The sequence below is a fragment of the Neurospora crassa genome, linkage group IV (assembly GCF_000182925.2).
Source record: "Neurospora crassa OR74A linkage group IV, whole genome shotgun sequence".
NCBI classification, from domain to species: Eukaryota; Fungi; Ascomycota; class Sordariomycetes; order Sordariales; family Sordariaceae; genus Neurospora; species Neurospora crassa.
Window position 1 is genome coordinate 4673121 of NC_026504.1, and position 19107 is coordinate 4692227.

General features: G+C 49.7%; 5 protein-coding genes across 6 annotated transcripts; 2 read left to right on the top strand and 3 right to left on the bottom strand.

The window, feature by feature from the left end:
• Nucleotides 1–362: 362 nt before the first annotated feature.
• NCU16861 (hypothetical protein) lies at nucleotides 363–1748 on the bottom strand. The gene is made up of 2 exons (XM_011396130.1): nucleotides 847–1748; nucleotides 363–787 (listed from the first exon to the last, which is right to left on the bottom strand). Exons 1-2 carry the CDS (start codon nucleotides 1217–1219, stop codon nucleotides 390–392), a joined length of 771 nt encoding a protein of 256 aa, XP_011394432.1. The 5' UTR covers nucleotides 1220–1748; the 3' UTR covers nucleotides 363–389.
• Nucleotides 1749–2029: 281 nt separating this feature from the next.
• NCU06963 lies at nucleotides 2030–5668 on the top strand. 2 transcript variants are annotated; one of them, XM_011395901.1, is made up of 7 exons: nucleotides 2030–2414; nucleotides 2477–3990; nucleotides 4045–4171; nucleotides 4242–4618; nucleotides 4669–5022; nucleotides 5079–5277; nucleotides 5346–5668. In XM_011395901.1, exons 2-7 carry the CDS (start codon nucleotides 2593–2595, stop codon nucleotides 5465–5467), a joined length of 2577 nt encoding a protein of 858 aa, XP_011394203.1. In that variant the 5' UTR covers nucleotides 2030–2414; nucleotides 2477–2592; the 3' UTR covers nucleotides 5468–5668. The 2 variants fall into 2 exon arrangements, with proteins under 2 accessions (XP_011394203.1, XP_011394204.1); XM_011395902.1 differs by having other exon boundaries at nucleotides 4669–5277.
• A 1204-nt stretch (nucleotides 5669–6872) lies between these two features.
• NCU06964 (taurine catabolism dioxygenase TauD) lies at nucleotides 6873–8239 on the top strand (the record flags this gene model as incomplete). Its single annotated transcript, XM_957511.2, has 2 exons — nucleotides 6873–7173; nucleotides 7251–8239. The coding sequence occupies 2 exons, from the start codon at nucleotides 6873–6875 to the stop codon at nucleotides 8237–8239; spliced, it is 1290 nt and encodes a 429-aa protein (XP_962604.2).
• Nucleotides 8240–11049: 2810 nt separating this feature from the next.
• NCU06965 (hypothetical protein) lies at nucleotides 11050–12281 on the bottom strand (the record flags this gene model as incomplete). The annotated part of the gene is made up of 2 exons (XM_957512.2): nucleotides 12067–12281; nucleotides 11050–12002 (listed from the first exon to the last, which is right to left on the bottom strand). Exons 1-2 carry the CDS (start codon nucleotides 12191–12193, stop codon nucleotides 11050–11052), a joined length of 1080 nt encoding a protein of 359 aa, XP_962605.1. The 5' UTR covers nucleotides 12194–12281.
• A 5098-nt stretch (nucleotides 12282–17379) lies between these two features.
• On the bottom strand, nucleotides 17380–18651 carry NCU06966 (hypothetical protein). The gene is made up of 2 exons (XM_957513.2): nucleotides 18241–18651; nucleotides 17380–18038 (listed from the first exon to the last, which is right to left on the bottom strand). Exons 1-2 carry the CDS (start codon nucleotides 18383–18385, stop codon nucleotides 17617–17619), a joined length of 567 nt encoding a protein of 188 aa, XP_962606.1. The 5' UTR covers nucleotides 18386–18651; the 3' UTR covers nucleotides 17380–17616.
• Between the last annotated feature and the right edge of the window lie 456 nt (nucleotides 18652–19107).

The window sequence follows — 19107 nt, forward strand, 5'->3', positions numbered from 1 at the left end:
AGTTCTCTCCCTTGTATGAATTGTCATTCCAGGTAGCCGCTTCTTTCTAACCTCAATAAGAAAGCCGTGTCGATATTCCACTTGATCAGCAATTCCAATATGAGTTCTTTTGTGTTGGGTTGTCACTCAGCCGTCTGTGCCGTTTTCTTGAGTAGTGCCTTTAACTTTATCACAGTCAAAGAGGGCTCACTGTGGTCAAGGTTTGCGGTATCAATTTGGGAGTTCCAGAGCGTGTTGGCTGGGAAAGCGAGAGAAAAAAAAAAAAAGAAATAGAAACAAGTCATCGTTATCATACGTTATCTGAAATCAACACCAGCCTTGCAGCTTGTCTCTAGTAAGGCGGCTTAAGCCCTCGCTTTACACTTTAGCAGCCATAGCCGTATGAGCAGCTACAGATTTGCCAATTTTCCATCCACGATAGAGGCATACTTCATCGCTTGAAGAACAAGTTTCTCATCTTCTCCGAGGACCTGAATGATGACGGTGGCAAGGTGATCGAAGCCCAGCCGTGTGTACAGGTGATATCCCATAGGGCTCGCCATGACCGAGATGTCCTTCAAGGACTCTCTGCGAATGATGTCCATACCCCATCTGCAAAGCGTAGTCGCGTGGCCACGTCTCTGGAAGTCTGGTAAGGTTGCCAGGATCTGAAGATGAAGCTGCTCCGGCCCAATGTCCCCAAAGTACTTCTTGTAGGCCTTGGCCTGACCATTGTGGAAGGCATCGAAGTGTTGCTGGTTGGCATCTCTACGTGTGCTGCCTCCTCGCTTGTCAACTTCACGATTAGCTATTTTCAAGCAGTTAGTGCAAAGCTGACGGTTTAGGTGGGCTTGGATAAATACTTGCGGTCCTGGGGGACATGGTGTGGTCCATCTTTGCGTTTGTTCAGATACGAGACATCCCATACGCCAATGGAGACGATCTTGAGCTTCTCGCTGCCGGCGGGGTCAACGTCTTCAATCACCATGACTGTCCAGTCATCAAACGAAGGGTCTAAGAAGTATTCGAATAACATGCGCGTGTACTTGTAGTGGTCCTCGGGAAATTCTTTCCGCAGAGGGAAACGGTAGTCCCATTGCGGGTCGAGGGGCATTGTCTTGATGATGACATTGGTGATGGCATCAACGTCTGACGGGAGTCCAAGCCTGATCATGACAGTTCTTTTGAGTAGTGATCGTTTGAAGAACAATTGAGGCTCCCACTGAGCAACTACTACCATATCCGACCCAAAAGTCCAGCGCGGGGGAAGAAGGACATTGAGCGAGCCTTATTACCTCCCACTGGCTCACAATCTTTTTTGGCTGACAGCCTGACCGATGATTGTGACGAACAGATCAGCCAGACATTCCACCTATTCTGTTGAGCTCTGTTAAGACTCGCTTGCCGTCGCACCTCTTCTTATGCAAGTATGCGGGACAGCCTCGACTGGATCGTTTGGGCGGTGTAACTTGTCCAACGAACGGCAAACACATATAGTCGTGGACATTGCCGTATCAAGATTCCCTTGGATTCCAGATTGAAGTGTTTCGGTGACTCGGTGAACAGGCCGAGGCAACTTATTGGTACTTGCAAACGGAAATGCGTGTCAAAGAAGGTGAACGTGATTTAGTGTGAAAACTTCAGACATCCGACAACTTGAACATGGCTGACCGATATGCCATAGTACTTTGGTGAGGAGTTCAGCCTCAGCCGCCATCAATGAATGACCTACTGTGTAAGGAATTGAAGGTTGAGAAACCGACGGGAAGATGAGATGGAATTCGGTGATGTGATTGGGTAATTGTGCACTTGTACAAAAAATGACCGCACTCATGGTCATACTCTAGGGCTAAAGCCGCATTCTTTTGTAAGTGGGCAACGCCTCAGCAGGAAATTGTCAAAGAAGCAGCCGCTACCAACCGCTGACGGCTGCCACCCACCTTCGTGAAACTTCTGCAGTTCAGCCCAGGGTATGTGCCATGATGCACTGAATGTAACATTTCAACGAACCAATCCGGGCAACTTAACCCCTCCAACCTGAGAACGACAACACAACCCCGAACCGCCCAGTCCCATCGAGACCGTAAGGCGGATCCTGCATGAGACTATACCCAGAAAGGAACTGCGGCGAGCAGGAATTTCCTAACATGATATGGATGTGCCGAATGCCTATCATAGGTACCGCGATGACGGGCGAGAAGCCTGGCTGGGGGGGAATGACGAGACGAGCCACAACTTTCCGCGTGGCGCCCTCGCTTTGTGCCTCTTGGGAAACCGGGCATTCACGTCGAATCTTCAGGAGTGTCCGGGAAGGAGTCCTAGGTAACTCATTAAGCCTCCAACACTCAAGCATCGGCTCTCCCACTTGTCGTTTACCTACATAACAAGCTGGGACCGAAGACCCCGGGGAAATCATAAAGAAGTGAAGTGTCCAGGTATGTCGGTTGGGTGTTCCACGATGCACAACTTTGCAACCATTTTGACACGGATATTGCAGTCCAACCTCCTCATCGGCTCACCTCCTTGAGGTTCCGCAGCCTTGTCCCATATTATCCACGCTAATTCAATAACCGCCATGTAGCTGGAACAGCCACCTGCCCAAAGTTGGACAAGATGGAATTTCAACCCCCCACCGAGCATTTGGGCCTCTTTCCCCATTCGTCCTACTTCGAAAATTCCCTCGTGGGGTCAGCAGAGCCTTATGACGACTCAAACCCAGACCCCTTTCCCGTCCCTTTTCCCATTCCTTCTGGTCTCTGGTCAGATTTGTATTGGGAAGGGATCGATTTCAATGATTCACCCAACGCCGCTTACCCTTCCTCTTCTCGTATTCTTGGGCCGGGGCCGACTCATGGGGCAGCTCTCTTGAATCTAATCCCACTCCCTGCTCCGGCATCAGCACCGAGACTTCCCAACCCCTCCAGCCAAGCTTTTCCGGAGCCTCATGGCATCGTATCTGATCAGGCTCTCGACTTTCATGCATCTCTCAATGCAGGACTGGCACCATCACCGTGCGAAATCATCCATCCACCCCAAATGATTGGCGCTGATACCTACTCTAGCCTGCCTCGAGGGACTTCCGGAAGCGGAGAAGACGACGGCTTCTATTCAGCGCCTCCAGGCTATCGATTGCCTACTTCAGAGAGTCATCACAAAGTTCAAAACTGGGATCTCGTGGCGAAGCAACCCATAGCAAACTTGAACAGTGCAAATCTTGGACAGCACCAACATTTATACTTATACGGCGCCTTTCATCTGAAGGCTAACCACTTGTCATCAAGCATAAACAATGCACCGACCTTGGTAGATGCTGTATCGTCGTCCCAGCCATGGCAACCTGTTGGAGTCTCAGGACATAGTGGTTGGCCGGATCAAGAAAATGGAAGCCATCTCGTCCAGGAGTGTGTTAATGAGTTGACAGATGCAGGGAATCAGTGGCACGGTTCTCAAGAGGATCTCTACAACTGGTTAACACAGCCTTGCGACGGGTATGACGGGCATGATGTGGATCGCGAGTCAATTGGGTTCGACCACTCTGTGGGGGTCCAGTCTCCTCTTGATGGATATGGAAGCCTGATACCGTACTCAACATCATGTACGCCGCAGTTGAGAGACGACCCACGAACCCCGTCTTTGTCGACAAGTGCCACCACTCCTGCGTCGACTGGCAATTCTGACCCGCCCACCCCAGAGCCTAGCTTGCCAAAGACCATACCCAAGAGCCAGCCAGCGACTCTCCAGTTCGTTCAGTACACTGCTGGCAGCGACATAGGTGATAGGACCTCCAAAAAGCGGCTGACTCATGACGATGATGACAAAGACGGTTCAGCCAAGATTGTTAGGCAAGATGTCATGAGAGATCAAGAAGGTACAGTCAACGGTTATCAGTTCGTCTTGCACCCTCAGGAGAAACCCATCAAAAGGGTTAAGAAAACCGAAGAGCAGAATAGAACCAGTGCGTTGGCTAGAAAGAACGGGGTTTGTCATTGGTGTAAGGTGAAGAAGAGAAAGGTAAAGTTACAGCCTCGTCACCGTTTTGATTTGCACGTTCTAATCTCAACGCAGTGTGACCTTCACAAGAAAGGCCCCTTTGAAAGCTGTGGTGTATGTGCGACTCAGAAGACATACAAGGGAGTTCTACGAATGCCCTGCTTCAAATCGACATTAGCAGATATGCTGTTCTTTCGTGCAGGCATGTCCAAATCCTCGAACAAAGCCGATCCGAGTTGATATGTTTGCTAACAATACGCAATCTTTTGCAGGCCCCGCGGTCAATGAACCACTTTTCATTAAGCGAGAAACGGTTTTCAGGCTTACAGATTTCTCGAAGCCTGATGTTGGCGTCATTAGGCTGGAGCTCACACAGAACATTGGCAAACATCATTTGGTGGTGTACGCCGCTCAATTCGACCCATTGCCGGGAGACAAACTGTCTTACACGCCAACGGACAGAAGGACGGGACAAAAGCACAATATACCGATGCCCCATTTCTGTCTGACCCAATACGAAAAGGTTTGTGAACACATAATGGAGTATTTCTACTCGTCGAAACAAGACTACCTGCAGATGCTCAAGGGCAATGGTGGTCTCACTTGGGATATTGTGTCCATGGCCATCGAATACGCCAAAACTAAAAAGGTAAATTTTCTTCGCCAAATACACTTTTCCAGTCTTGCTAACCGGACCAGTGTTCACTTGTTGATACGGCCCTTGATCTCTGGGTTATTTGTAGGATGATTGAAGACCCGTGGGAATTACTGGAGAACAATAAACTCGGTGTTTCCCGCGTGAATCTGCCTGGAACCAAATTCCATGGCAAAATCCCAATTCCTCCGATGATGGACACTCAACTGGACCAGGTCATAATTCAGAATGTTCTGAATCATCTCCGAGGCAAGCTCATTGGTTTGTTTGAGAGGAATATCTCTCCAGCAAAGCCTGAGACTTGGTTCGAAACCTTTCTTGCCTCGTTCATCATGCTCACCCACATCGAACGGTTGGCGGCACATTCTGTCCGACATGCCGAGACCCACACAATGCCGGTCGGTAACAGATGATCAGTACCAGTACACATGACTGTATGCTGACATTGAGGCAGACGAAATACTCCAACACCAAGTTCCTTGAGCAGGCTTTCTATACTGCAAAGATCATCCTCTCGCGTTCCCACTACGCGTGTAATGGGTCTGTCCCGTTGGGCCTTGACTGGAAGGACTCCCAGGTCTCTTCGATGGCCAAGCTCGGGCCCAAAGAAGTTGAATTCATGCAGAGAATACAAAGAGAATTCAAGAAGAGAGGTACGTTTAGAATGTCTGATTCATCGAGCAATTTGAGACACGGTGACCGCTGACCTTTTCCGCTACAGAACATGATCTTCGCAATCTCCCCTCCAAACATGAATACGAGACTGACGGGCATTGGTATCATCAGTTATTCATCAAAGACTGGGACACGTCCCCTGTCGATGTAAAGGACCCATACAAGTGACTGGTTGACCGAAACTCTCGGGTGGGGGATGGACAGCGCTTTCCTGTCATGGTGGCATACAACAGGGACTCTGTTCTCAGCACCAGTACCAGAAACTGGACAGACAACACCCGGTAATCCCACGCATGGCGGCTTAAAAAGTAATTCAATTCTTGAAGTATAGTGTAGATCGTGATGAAAGCATTACAAATTTGATACCCACACTCCAATGCGTACTAGTGTCGTTCATTTCGGTGACCGCGGTCCAAAGTCAGCTGGCATGGCAGCCTGTGAGTCGGGGTGGCAGCCTGAGGTAAGGGTGAAACAAACCACAAGTCACTTATTCAAAGACCCATGCTCGCCTGAAACAAGACAGATGAGGCCAAAAAAAAAAGATTAGGTAAACCAGCCCGCTAACCGGTCGCCAAGATTCAATAAAGGACCGTTGCAAGGCTGTGAAGGGATTATAATACTCCGAAACGACATCGGCTAGAGTCCCATCTGGATATTCCCATCCAGGAATTCTCTAGAGTTTAAGATCAGAGGTGACATGGAGACGCTTGGATGCGTAGTAGGAGTATAGCCAAGGTATAATGACAAAGGTCTCAACAATTTTGTCTAGAGCCTCTTATGATATCCCGTGGTTGGCCCAATCAGATACCCGCCAATCAGTCAAATATCTTGTTTCACCCAAGGGGCTATCTACGTTTCGTACCCCAAGTGCGACTCTCTCTGTTCACCGTTCCGTCAGCCCTATTTGCACGACGTAGGACTTGTGCGAAGAACCGTGCTTACTTATCTGCACGCGGTTGTTCGGCTCAAGACGAACCCTCGGTGGGTTTGAGGCTCTGCTCGAAGCAGATCATTGGTCTGCCCTATGACTACCTCGTAGAACCAGGTGAAGAGCAAGTGAGGCTCAGACCCAGTTCTCGGTGTTTGAAGCCAAAGTGTCCAATCATGTTTGTTCAATTCTTATCGATGCGGCTCCTTGAGCCTGGCGCCTAGGAATCTCAGCTCTTCACACTGAGCTGAGGACCTTGTTGACTCACTTCAGGTTGCTTCGATGCGGCTATGTGGTTTTCGGTGTCCGGAGGGGGGAGGACTTGAGGCTCTGATGACGACATGATCGAGATTTTTTTTACGCACCGAGCTTGAGGCTCTGCGGAAAATTCGGCTTCGAGAACTTCTAGGTAGCAAAGTGAACCTTGAGATGAGCCTTGAAGGTGGTTTAAGCCTTGAGGAGTTGGATATATAAAGGTGAGGTTATTCGCGAGTTTGTCAGGATGGAATACAGCACACAGCATCATCATCACAGCTTCACCGGCTTTCAACAAAACATTTTAAGAACATCAGAACTTCTATTTCACATATTCTGAGATCACAGAACCTACCCAGCACTTCGATACACTCTAGTTACTCAAACACAATGGCCTGCCCCCTTCAGTCCACTCGCGCCTGCAATATGGCACCTCCACAGAAGGACACCAACCCGATCGTTCGTCCAGAAATTGACTGGATCCCCTCTTACAAAGTCTTCAAGGAACGTGTACAACGCCTGGCAGCACTGAACCTCAACCGTCCCACCACCCTTCCTGCTGGATGGCCTGCAAAGATCACATCTGAACGTGTCTGGTCCGGGTCTGACTTCAAGTCGGAGGATGACTACGTGGTCAAGCTCAGCCAAGAAGACATTCTGGAGATTGAAAGCGCACTGGGGTTTTTTAAGAGTAAGATATCATCACATCGCCATCTATCTTATAAGTGATGCATCCGAACTTCCAGCTAACGCTTCTTGTTTCTATAGCTCTCGACCTTGGCCCTGACGATGTTTCCAAGAACAACTTCCCCCTTCTCAACCTAGGCCCCAAGCTCGAAGAAGTCTCCGACATCATCCATAACGGCCGCGGCTTCGTCGTCCTCCGCGGTCTCAACCCAGACAAGTACTCGAGCACGGACAACATTCTGCTCTACCTCGGCGTCACCAGCTACATTGCCGAAACCCGCGGGATGCAGGACTTTGATGGGCGCATGATCCTCCACATCCAAGCCGTCCGCAAAGAAAGCGACGTCGCCCAACACGGCAGCATGCCCAACTCGCCCTACGTCAACCGCGCGCAGCCCTTCCACACCGACCTCTGCGACGTCCTGTCGCTCTACGCTCTGGGCGTGGCCAAGTATGGCGGTGAATCATTTCTAGCCTCATCAGCCACCATCTACAACGAGATTGCGCGCCTGCGACCGGACGTAATCCATGTTTTGGCTCGGGACGATTGGCCGTTTGACGAGTTTTACAAGAACCAGTATCACATGCGGCCGCTTCTCTATAACTTTTCCAGCGTCGATGGAAGAAAGGAACATGAACATGGCCCAGGCTTCCAGTTCTCCCGCCGCCCGCTCACAGGCGCACACTTTTCGCCTCATCACCCCCTGGTTCCGGCCATGAGCGAGGTCCAAGCCGAGGCGCTCGACATGGTGTATTTCCTGGCCAAGGAACACGCACTCGCGATCCAGCTGCAAAAGGGGGACATGCAGATCTTTAACAACTTTGCCATGTTGCATGCTAGAAGCAGCTTTGTGGATGAAGGCGAACACCACAAGAGACATATGCTGAGGCTGTGGTTGAGGAACGAGCAAAAGATGTGGAGGAGCGACTCGGAAGGGCTGGACAAGGTCGGGAGAGAGGTGTATGAGTGGGATAAGGAGGAGTGGAGGAGGGAGGTGGGGACCAAGTGGGATATTGAGCAGAGTCCGCCTGAGTTGAGGGTGGATTTCAAGAGGGCTAGTTGTGCTTGAGTGACGGAGTCGCTGAACTCTGGGTCGTCGAGTCAATGATGAGTGCAGAGAAAGAGGGTAGGCGGTTTGTTTGATCTTGGTGGTGTTAGGTAGGTACTCTGTTTCCTTTTGTTGCTCGCTTGAGGGGGGTGTCTGGCTTTTGTTGGTTCCTTTTGCTTGGGAGGCAGTGCTTTCTGGAGGTTCTCTGGGTTTAAAGATTTGTTGTTCGACTAGTTGAGTGGTAATTTGATTTCGAGATTGTACGTAGGTAAACTTTTGAAGACGCAAGGATTTCTTTTTTCTCACCTAGTGTACCTACTCTACCTAGAAGTATGTACCTGATCTAGAGGTAGCATGGCACTCGTTCCTTTCGTTGATATGATAATATTGACCTCCAATGCAATGTTCTGGCCAAGTGATACTGTAAAAAGGGTCATTCAGTTCAGTGTATCGGAGTTACACGTACTTGGGTCGTCAAACATTTTCGCTGTTAGTGGGGGTACTAGCAGAGCGATCAATTTTGCCATAATCAAGGTTAAGGGCTAAGTACCAAGAGATGTACCTGACAATGACAGCTGGGACTGAAGCAATCATGTTAAGTCAGTTAAGTATGAGGAGGGCAGGAAGGAAAGATTGTTGCTTCATACGGCACTTACTAGGAAAGACCACTCACTGCATTGATCATTGATAAGGGCTACTGAGGAAAGAGACACTATGCCCTGCTTAGGTACCTACCTCTACTGGTAATACAGTGGCAGGAGGAATGTACAAAGGAAGGTTCGCACTTGCTGTGGAAAGTCGGTAGGGTCGGTAGAGGTACCTTTGCAAGGAAACTGTGACTGACCTTGAGAGCCCGCAGCTGCGCTTGAGTCAAAGTGCGGCTCAGCTGGACGCACTCACGAGAATTTGATAAAAATGCCATCCAGTCTATGCAAATTGCATGAGTGGTTCGCAAAGGACTTTAATTTCCGGTTGAGGTATCCTTCGACTGCAGTGCACGGTACTTGCTTCGATATGTGGTCCCCCACGCTCTCTCTCAGGAATGATCGACAAAGTCTGTTGATGCAGAAAGGAATCAAGCCAATAGTAATGTTATAATTACCATGTCTAGGTAACCCTGTATCTTCCTCTTGTTCGGCAGCGAGTCTGACGTGAGCTGGCGCCTACCTATCAATGATACGATACCTCTATCACGCATATGATAATCAAAGCTCAACGGCGCTGGCGGAGATAGTGTAGATGCGGTTGATGCGCAAGCAGTGTACCCCGAGTACCTCTACCTACCTATGTTTCACTTTCCTCCTCAGACATTCTGGGTAATTTCCCCGACTGGATATTCTGTTAACACCGACGGGCCTGGTCTCGAACTTACATAGGTACTGGCCCTTGTCAATTCCGAACGTTAGCTCAGTCGTATTTGCTGCAGCATGTTGTGTGCCTTTTGATCTATTTGCTTGGCGATGTTTTGGCAATTGGGGCTGTGGGTTTTTGATAGGATATGTCGCTAAATTGGGTGTTCGTGACGGAGAAGAAGGATGCGTCTGGACTTACGATCCTTCGAGTACTGTACAGGTAATCAGTAGCCTGCGGTTGGCAAGTGCTAAGTATTTGTAAATACTTATCAAGTGCGAGATCTCACATGTCTCCAAGCGTTGTCCGACCTCTCGCATTATGCTGGACACCATTGCAGAGCACGATTCTGTCTTGCTTATTGGGTCATTGATGACTACCACAATCACTCATCCTTCTCGCCAGCTCTTTGATGCCACCGCTTCCTGTTGGATTTGCAGATACTGTTCACCATCATCACAATGTCCTCTTTCAACATCTGACAGCCACCTAATTTACCTTTCCAACCTCGTCTCCGCGGAGTCGGGCAGAAGGAGTGTCTGTGAGCGTGTATTCGGTATCCACTTCAACCGGTCAGCGATGCATCCGCACCACTCCAATCCTGATCAAAGGTCCCTGTCACCCGCGAGGTGGCATCGTGAGATGGAACAAAGGCCAAACAGTAGCCGCCTAGTAGCGAGCAAGACATTTACAAAAGTCTCGGGCGCCATCAAAGTGGACTCGGGAAAATGAGTAGTACGAAATGGAAAAAGAAGCCCGAGAGAAGGTTCGAAACAGGATGCCGTAGGGTAGCACCGAGACACAGGGCGGGAAAAAGTGGGAGGAGGAGGAGGGAGGGAGGGGAGGTGCCGTGGAAACTGGGCGGCACCGGCGCGGCAATGTAACCCTTCAGGTCGTATTGGCGTCTTGCGCTATCTCGAGTTTCATGATGTGAGGTCTTTTTGGTATCACTCCGGGATGCGTGGGGATGGTGGGCGCGAAGATTTGGGGTTGTCATTTCCCTTCATTGCTTCCGTCGGGACTCGAAGACGTCGAGCGAGTTTGTGCCTCCTTCGGGATCACTCAGGGGAGTATCTGAGCAGGCCATCCTTTGTATCGATACTAGATTATGCGCTCGGAGCATAACTTGGAAGGAGTTCCCTGATACTCGTACAGACAGTCTTCGTGCTCTCTGTGTGTGTGCCATGCTACAGTCGTGTTACACATATTAGGCACACGTGATTGAAATAAGTAGAGCATCTTGCAAAGGGACCGCGCAGCATTTGGGATGCTCTCAGCCAATGTCTGACCTAGTGAAAAGGAACACCAGTCAGGACCTTAAAACGCCACAGCCGAGTGAGGCTCGTTACATGTCAGCTGCATCCCCGCGGCGCGTTTCGACAAACTGTAGACATATGAGGAAACATGTTTCGATTGAATCTTGTATCAATATCTGGTTTCGTTTATGGTGTTTCAATGCCCATTCTTCCTTTGATTTTGCATCATACATCCACCGTAACTCCACCACCTTGGTTTCCTAGGCTACCGCCAAAGGAAGAAGCCTTGGCCAGCTTCAGACCGGCTCCATGCAGCAGACATAACCGCACACCAGACTCGCTATTGTTGCTGACGGCCATGGAGAGGGCAGTCCGGTGACTGTTGTCCTCCACGTTAACGTCGACACCTCTCTGAAGCAGTAGCATTATGACATCCTCCTGAGAATTCTCAATGGCTACATGAAGCGCTGTCATGCCGCTGCTGTTGCGCTCGTTGACGTCGACATTATGATCAAGCAGCATGAGGATGATGCCACAGTTGCCATTCTTGGCTGCTGTGTGTAGTAACGGCTCCCATGGTTCACCATCACTGGAGGTCCAGGTGCATGAGCTGGTGGACTGGGCTGGCTCATGCGTATTCCATTTTGTCGCCACCTGATCTTGGAGCTGAGCGTCTGTGTTTTCTCCAAGGGGGGCGTCGTTAGAAAGACCGTGATGTGAAGTGCTAGAAATTGAGCCGCTGATGTCCAAAGGAGCGCCAGAGAACATGCCGTCGCAGAATAGTTGATTTGGTTGCATGGAAAATGGATAGCCCTCTTGATCCCGGAGTGGAAAGTAGGATGACTTGCTGGGTGCCTCCCCACCATAGACCGAACCGTCAGGTGATACAGATGATGAAGCTGAGCTGTTGGGGGGAGACATGGGAGCGACGATATCGGTTGGGGGGTTGCTCAGGCGAAAATTGTCGCTGCCGAAGAGCTGGTTGTCCCAGGCACCAATCTGATATTCGATAGTCGGCTGCCATCCTTGTTGTGGAACATCGGTCGGACTGGTGGGCACAGATGGTCCCAGATATGGTACTTCGTAGTTACCGGCATATTGTGGATGGAGGTTGAAGTACTCGTGCCAGATGCCCTCTGCTTGTAAGCTGGCAGCCCTAGCCTCCATTGCCTTTTTTTCTGTAAAGATTTGTTAGCTTGAATGCTTCGCCTGGTTGTCTTGAACAATAAGGCAAGTACGTACGCCGAAACCTGCGCTGGGCAATGCGGTTTTGGAGCTTTCTCCTGTCGTTCACCGCCGGCTTCGGAGACGGTGTCTTTTCGACGGCGGAGGTTGTCTCTATTGTCATCTTGTCGGTTGATTGTTCCATCTTGTGCTTTTTGCTGAGAAGAAGGCTTTGATAGCTGGTACAAGTAAGGCAAAGTAGGTCAGGGTAGGCTGTAAATTGCAGAAAGAGCTGCTGTGAGTGTTGACGAAGAGATCATCAGTTACGAGGGCGGTTCTCTGGTTGATATATATTCTGATCCAAGCCCCGCGTGTATATCACAGTGAGAGATATCACGGTGCTTTACTTGAATCTTGATGGCACCTGGACGGGGTTGATACTGTGTAAGACTTTAGATCCCCGCATCCTCATTCTCACGGGGGTGATCAACTAGGACGTGATAAACATTGACTGGGTTGATACCAGCAAGTCCGATGCGACGTCAAACACAGGTTTGGGTGGTATTCGCATTGCGTTAGAGGTAGTGTAGGTCTGGGTATACAGCAGCACGTAGATGCAGATACCTGGGCTATGGAACTTGTATGGAGCATCTGATTGTGGTATAGTATACGGGAAGACCCTAGACCGAAGAGCCATGCTGGCATTCTCTCTCGGCGAGGATCGGCGACACCGGCCACGCCATAGTCAAAAGGGTTTAGTTGCAGCCTCGGTAGGTGAGAGGGAATCCTAATGAAGCCTCAGAGGGGACCGGCGACAAGGGTGGTGATGGGGGTTGCAAAATGGGGGTTGCAGAAATGGTGACATTGAAAGTGGATGGACGGGCAGTGTTCGACCTGAGTGGGCAGGGAGAGGAAGAAGCTCAATGGGGCACATCGGGGCAAGGCAAGAACGGCAACTCTAGGCTCCTCTTTGACTCGTACCAACCAAGCTTCATCGCCAAGTTGCGTGGCACGACATCACGCTTCCTTAAATCTTGATCTCGACAGACTGTGGAGAGGTTGAATCTGTACCCAACTTTGGACAGTAGTACGCGCTGAGGGGCAGAGGTTCTTTCTGGTTTGAGACTGGGGCTGTTCAAGTTGCGCTTGCCCGGTAAGAGGTTGTTTGTTGCGCAGCATACGTACTTGCCGAGTCATACTCTCCACCGCCTGGTCATTCATGATGCATGTTTCAACGCCGACAGTAAGCTTATAGAATTAGGTGAAGGTACCTCTAGGTAGGTAGTATCAGATTGGTGTTCTATGCGGGACCAGCTTCGACAGCTCGTTTCCATGCAGTCAAGGTGCCAACATTAATTGTTTGTATGCAGTGGCAGTTACATTGTAGTGTCGGAGTCTTGCAGAGTACATACCTACAGGTGATGCAGACCAAGTGGGATTCCACTTTGAAGGCAGCTGAAGTGGACAGGGCATCCTTGAGGCCTGCACGTGGCCTGAAAAGGCAGAATGCGTAGGCCCTATGTCCCGTCACATCATCACGTTTGTTGAATGCGTTTGATATTGCATAGATTTCCCAAATGCTGATGGGTGACGGAAGCTGTTGTTGAGTTTCGCCGAGTTCAGTACACAAATAAAGCAAAGGAAGAGAAACCTGGAAGGGAAAGACAAGCCGAAGAGAGACTTTGACAAATAGAGCCTGGCTCCGTCGTGCGCTGTCCCCCAAATTGCCCAATCAGGAGCGAGAAATGGCCTCTGATTGGTCGGTGTCCTGTAGGGCTATGCTTCCTTCGCGGTTCCTTCCAGGCACTGTCAACATGGGAGCGTCTTACACACGTCGGTATTTGTCAACAGGAGGCATGTTTTGACGATGCGTCTCTGTGTCAACAAATGCTCTTCTCAGCACTAACAAGTCGGCCATAATCCACTACCAAGATGTTCCCGTCTTTAGGAAAACAGGACCGCTGTCATCGACCAAAATCGGGTCCAGGGTACACTACACTACACTAGAGCATTCGGTAACAACCGAAGGCGGCAAGTGGGGGGCACCGTGCGCTATGCGGATCTGCGATAAGCTGAGTCGTCAAAGCCAAGCTTCATATTTCAAACCAACAGCTTACTGCGTACACTACCTCTCATGTACCCAGGTACCTCTACACTTTCTACATCCAACCCTTCCGCGCCTTCCCCCCGTCTGACAGCTTCAAGTTAGTACCCACCCAATCTCAACTTTTCCTCTTCAATTACTTACCTACCTACCTCTACTCCAAGTGGCTTCCCTTTCAGTTTCTATCTCGGACAGCCAAATTATCTCCCCTGTCGCCGTTGCCCTGATCTGCGATCGATCTCGCCGCCGGCCATCATTGCTAGGATCCTTCACACTCCGGCCTTCACCAACCACACCAAATATCTCCTACCTTCCCCTCGCTAACTCTCTTTGGAAACCACCGCGGACTCGATACCCGAAAGAGATCTTTGAGCCATGGACCCTTGATCTCACATTTGTCATGGTGTGGATGGATCATGTTCCTACGCTCCCATTTCCCTTGCACCGTGGCTGATATTCGTCCATGGTATTCTCCTTTGGCCATCAATCCTCTCCATGCCAGACGTTCCCCATGTTTTGTCGTCGCAATACATGGCTGGGAATGATGGGTCACTGGCCATGCATAGTTCTTGACCATGTTTCCCTTCTTAAAATCATCATGGCTCGTCATCTTGCCAGCATCCTGCGCAAATGACACCTTGACGTTTGTGTTTTTCTTCTCTTTTTTTTCTTTTTCAACCAAAACACTCCACCATTATCCCGAATACCCCGCACACTAAGGAAGGAAACGAAGGAATCCATTTCATTTTTCTGTCGTCTTTGACATAGCCTTGCTCTACCAATTCGTCCTGGTCGAACCGGGCCCTGCCGGAGCTGGCGTCTCGATCTCGATGGTACGCACTCACGAGTCCTTTTCCATCCTCAGTTCTAAACCAAAAGAGCTTTAGTATCTTGAGCTTTGCTCCACCCAGCGCTTCGCTTGCTTCCAAGCGAGTCAGGCACACTTCATGATTTCTCTTAACTGGCCCTTTTGTTGTTCCATCAGCCCGCCAAGTCTTTGCGGCATCTATTGAGACGGTTGGGACCAGTTCACTGAGACCAAGGTACCTTTGTCAGTATCAAGACTGGCCACGATACGGCAAGGGTAGCACTACATGTACCATTATGGTATATAAGCTTACCCTGTCAGTGCAGGTACCTACATCCCAATGTTAACCCACGGGGGAAAATCCTGAGCTGAGAGTCGCTCTTTTCTCGCGTTCCGAGGTGACGGTTCGCTGGCACGACCGTTTTCGCTTCGGCTGTCCAATGAGTGGCTTGCTGGCAGCCAGCCAAGATGCATTTATGCACAGATATCTTCCACATCAACGAGTTGATGACAGCCTCGGCCCTTTTTTTGGATGAACCAGGAAACTGAGACTAGAGAGATTGCACAGCTCCCTGCCAAGATCTTGACTGAGGGCATTCCGACCAGATCTGAACAGTATAGAGCAAGGCATGTACTCCAGAACAATCGGCATGTGTGCCGGCGCTATCCACGCAAGATGGCATCCGTCTCATTAGCTGCCGTCACTCGTATCCATGTGGATGGAGTAGACTAGTACGTGAACAACCTAGGAAGCCTACCGTCTAGTGATGACGCCTGAGTACATTTGAATGCCTTTCAGCAAGCACCCGATCTAGCACGCAACTGAAGTGCATGACCAATGACTGAAAAGTTAAACTATCCACAGTACCCTTCGGCAACACCGATGCTTTGAGAGTTACATCTTCGCTTTTCCCATCTTCAGGTTATCATGCAGCAAGCAACAAAGACAGGACTCAAGCATCCTTTTCAGCATACTCCCTTTCAACATCACCTTTTCACTCTCTATTTGCTACTCCTGCTACTGAAAAAAAAAAAAAAAAAATACATAGTTCCCTCTTGCCTTTGCGTACTTGTATGATAGTGCAAACTCGGTAACTATCTTGGATTGTCACATTTCCAAATTTCCATTACCACTCTCGCATTATTGTCCAATGGTGGCCTATCTGCCACTTTCCAACCAACCGTTGATGTCTTTCGTCATTCCAGTGACCGGTTTCGTGGTGTATTCGAAGTTTCTTCATCCTACTGTGAACATTGGTTTGATCGTATTGAGAAAGGATGTGTCCTTCATGCATATATTATGTGTGAAGGGTCCCGAAGACTCTTCGTGCCAAGGCTTTCATGCTTCCATTAATCGTGGACACGTTACTGAGCATTTCAAAGTTGTCAAAGTTACATTGGAGTTAGGATCATCAAAAGTACGTGGCGCAAGCACTTTCTTTCTACAGCTGTTCTTTTTGCCTTGACACTAACTATTGTCAAAGTCACTATCTACGTGATTTCAGACTGAAGCTCGCCATAAAGGAATTCGATAACGAGAAAAGCAAGTGATGTGGCCGAGGCTGTGGCGTTTCATTGATGCTCTTGAGCTCACTGTTATGGTAGCTCGCATATCCGTGAGTGGAGGCTGGTCTGGTTAAGCTACCAAGAAACCATAACCTTCCAGAACTTCCTTCGAAGAAGTCTATATATATATACCCGATTCGGCATTCGTCCATCAATAGTTAGATACCAAGTTCAACCTTATGGACTTTGCATCCTAGTATGGTCGTTCGCCAAGGGCCAAGAGACCTAATTGATACATGCACAGCGAGTAGCGTCAACCAAAGATCCCTCCCTCCGTTGCATGATTGTCTGGCATTTACTACTCGTACAAAGTCACCTACGCGACGTCCCACATCCCACATCATACATTTGTGTATTAGTTTGAACCCATAAAGCCCGCAAAAAAGAAAAAAAAAAAAGAAAAGCGGGACAACAAATCTTGGACTACCAACTACTACCGCAACGTACCTACTGCATCTATAATGCTACCCAAGACTTCAGCTGAATCTTTTTTCACTGTTCCTTTCCCCAAAATGGATGGCTGGCCCTAATGCGTGGTACCTTTTTCGTTGCACTCATGGATACCTACTGGTAACACAAAAGTCTCGTGCATTTTTGGAGTGTTGCTTCGCTGCTTCGGGGGTAACATAAACATGAACCGTTCGTTTGGTTCCCCACAACATACTGGGATAAAGGCTTTGTTGAGTTGGGGTACCTATGTACTGAGCTAGACTGACTGGTTAGAGGGCTGGAGAGGGGCTGTGGAGTTTCTTGGAAAGATGTAGTGGGCATATTGGGATTAGTGAGGGGGTTATATTGACTATTTCAGAAGAGTCACATTTGGAAATTTAGCCAAAATAAACGTTGGGGTCAATGACAAAGGTCTTTCCTTACACATGTATCACAGTCTATGTGCTACTTACTAGTGTTGTTGTCCGCGCAGAGTCAAAAATCCATTGTTGCCTGTCAGCAAAGACCCCATCTGTGATTTTTTTTCATCAGGTAGAGGAATGTTCAGTAAAGTTCACTCATGTTAACAACAAGTCTATGAACCCAATCAACTCCCGCTTCGCTAACCAGTGAACCTTCTATCCCGTCCTCTCGTACTCCCAACTCCCAAGCTTGCTCGCTCAATTCTTAAAGGGCGAGCCAGCCATCTCATGGATCACGCTCACATCCAGTACCCATCCCTCCACAACTCCTTGCTATACCCCTCCGTCAACCTCTCATCCAACCCAAAAGCCTCCTGCCACCCCACAAACCCACGATCCAGCACAAACACCTTTTGGTCGACGGGCTTCTTTTTCTCCTCCCCCTCCTCCTCCCCCTGCTTCTTCTTCACCTCTCCCTCACCATCAGCCCCAACAGCCTCTTCGACTGAAGCAGCAAGCTTAGTCTCCACCTCCTTCGGCATCAGACGATCCCGCTCGCGAATGTAGCGCAAAGCAGCGCTGGGTCCGCGCTGCTGCGAGAGCGCGCAGTGGAAGACGACCGTCTCCTTGTCTTGGAGCTGGCGGACGAGGGTAGGAAGCATGGCGTCGAGCTTGTGCGAGGGAACGTTTTGGGAACCCTTGATGTGGCCGCCTATGTAGTCTGTGAAGGGGTTGTTAATACCGGGGGATGACGCATAATGATTGACTCTGTGTCTCTTTTTTCTTTTTGGATTGTGCGAGTAAGTTGTGTATCTGGTATGGAGTAGGACAGGTGTAGATGATGATGCTGCGGAGACAAGGAAGGTGAAGGAGGTTCCTTGCGGAGGACAAAGACCAGGAGCGGGAACTAGCTAAGTACGCACCGTCATCCCGCACGTCAATGATGGCCAAAGTGGAGCGGCTGTTCTCCGTGCCGGCCGCCGCTGCTGCCGTCGAGGCCTGTTCGGCCAGGATCAGCTTGGACAGGGACGTGGCGGACAGCCGCTGGAGGGATCCGATAGTGGTCATTTTCTGGCGGCGGTCTTTTGGGACGTTGATCTAGGAGGGAGGGGAGCACTTGGGGGGGATTGGAGGAGCAAAGAGGACGCGGGGGGCAAAGAATGAAGAATAGTTCCTCTTGATATGTCGATAGGTATCTTTCTTCTTCCAAGTTCCGTCTCTTCGAATGGTTTCTTGAGCCGCCGCTATCAGTGCCTATCAAGCTGCAGTGGTGACAAGTGTCAATCCTTCCACTGTCAGGTCCCATTTCTTCAGCGGGCGACGTTCCAGACCGCGGACATTCTACAGTGAGCTGTACCGTATGGAACGGTCTGGACCCTCTTGCGCTTTTGGCAGGCAGGGCAGCTGCCCGCAGCTGCTAGGAAAGTTCCAGACAGATGTCACGGGCGCTTTCGCAATGGAGAATCCTTGGCGGCAATCTTGGAACACTCAACCTTATTTGCACCTCAACCGACCTGTGAGGTATACCTGCACTTGTTGGGTTTGGATTAGATGCTGTATTCCCACCGGAACAGCGACAGTCCTCAATCTGCGGTCCATCATCCTGAAAAACGTAGGCTTAAGCGTTGAAGATCGTATGGGATATTGCCACCATCATCGAAGTCGGCTGTTTCGAGTCAAGTCATGCCATACAATTCTCGAGTCATTTTGGTTTACTGATACAGGTTCATCCTTCAAGAGATCAGGTTAAGGTGGCGCCCATGGAGGATCTTTTCGTTTCCTACTCCTAC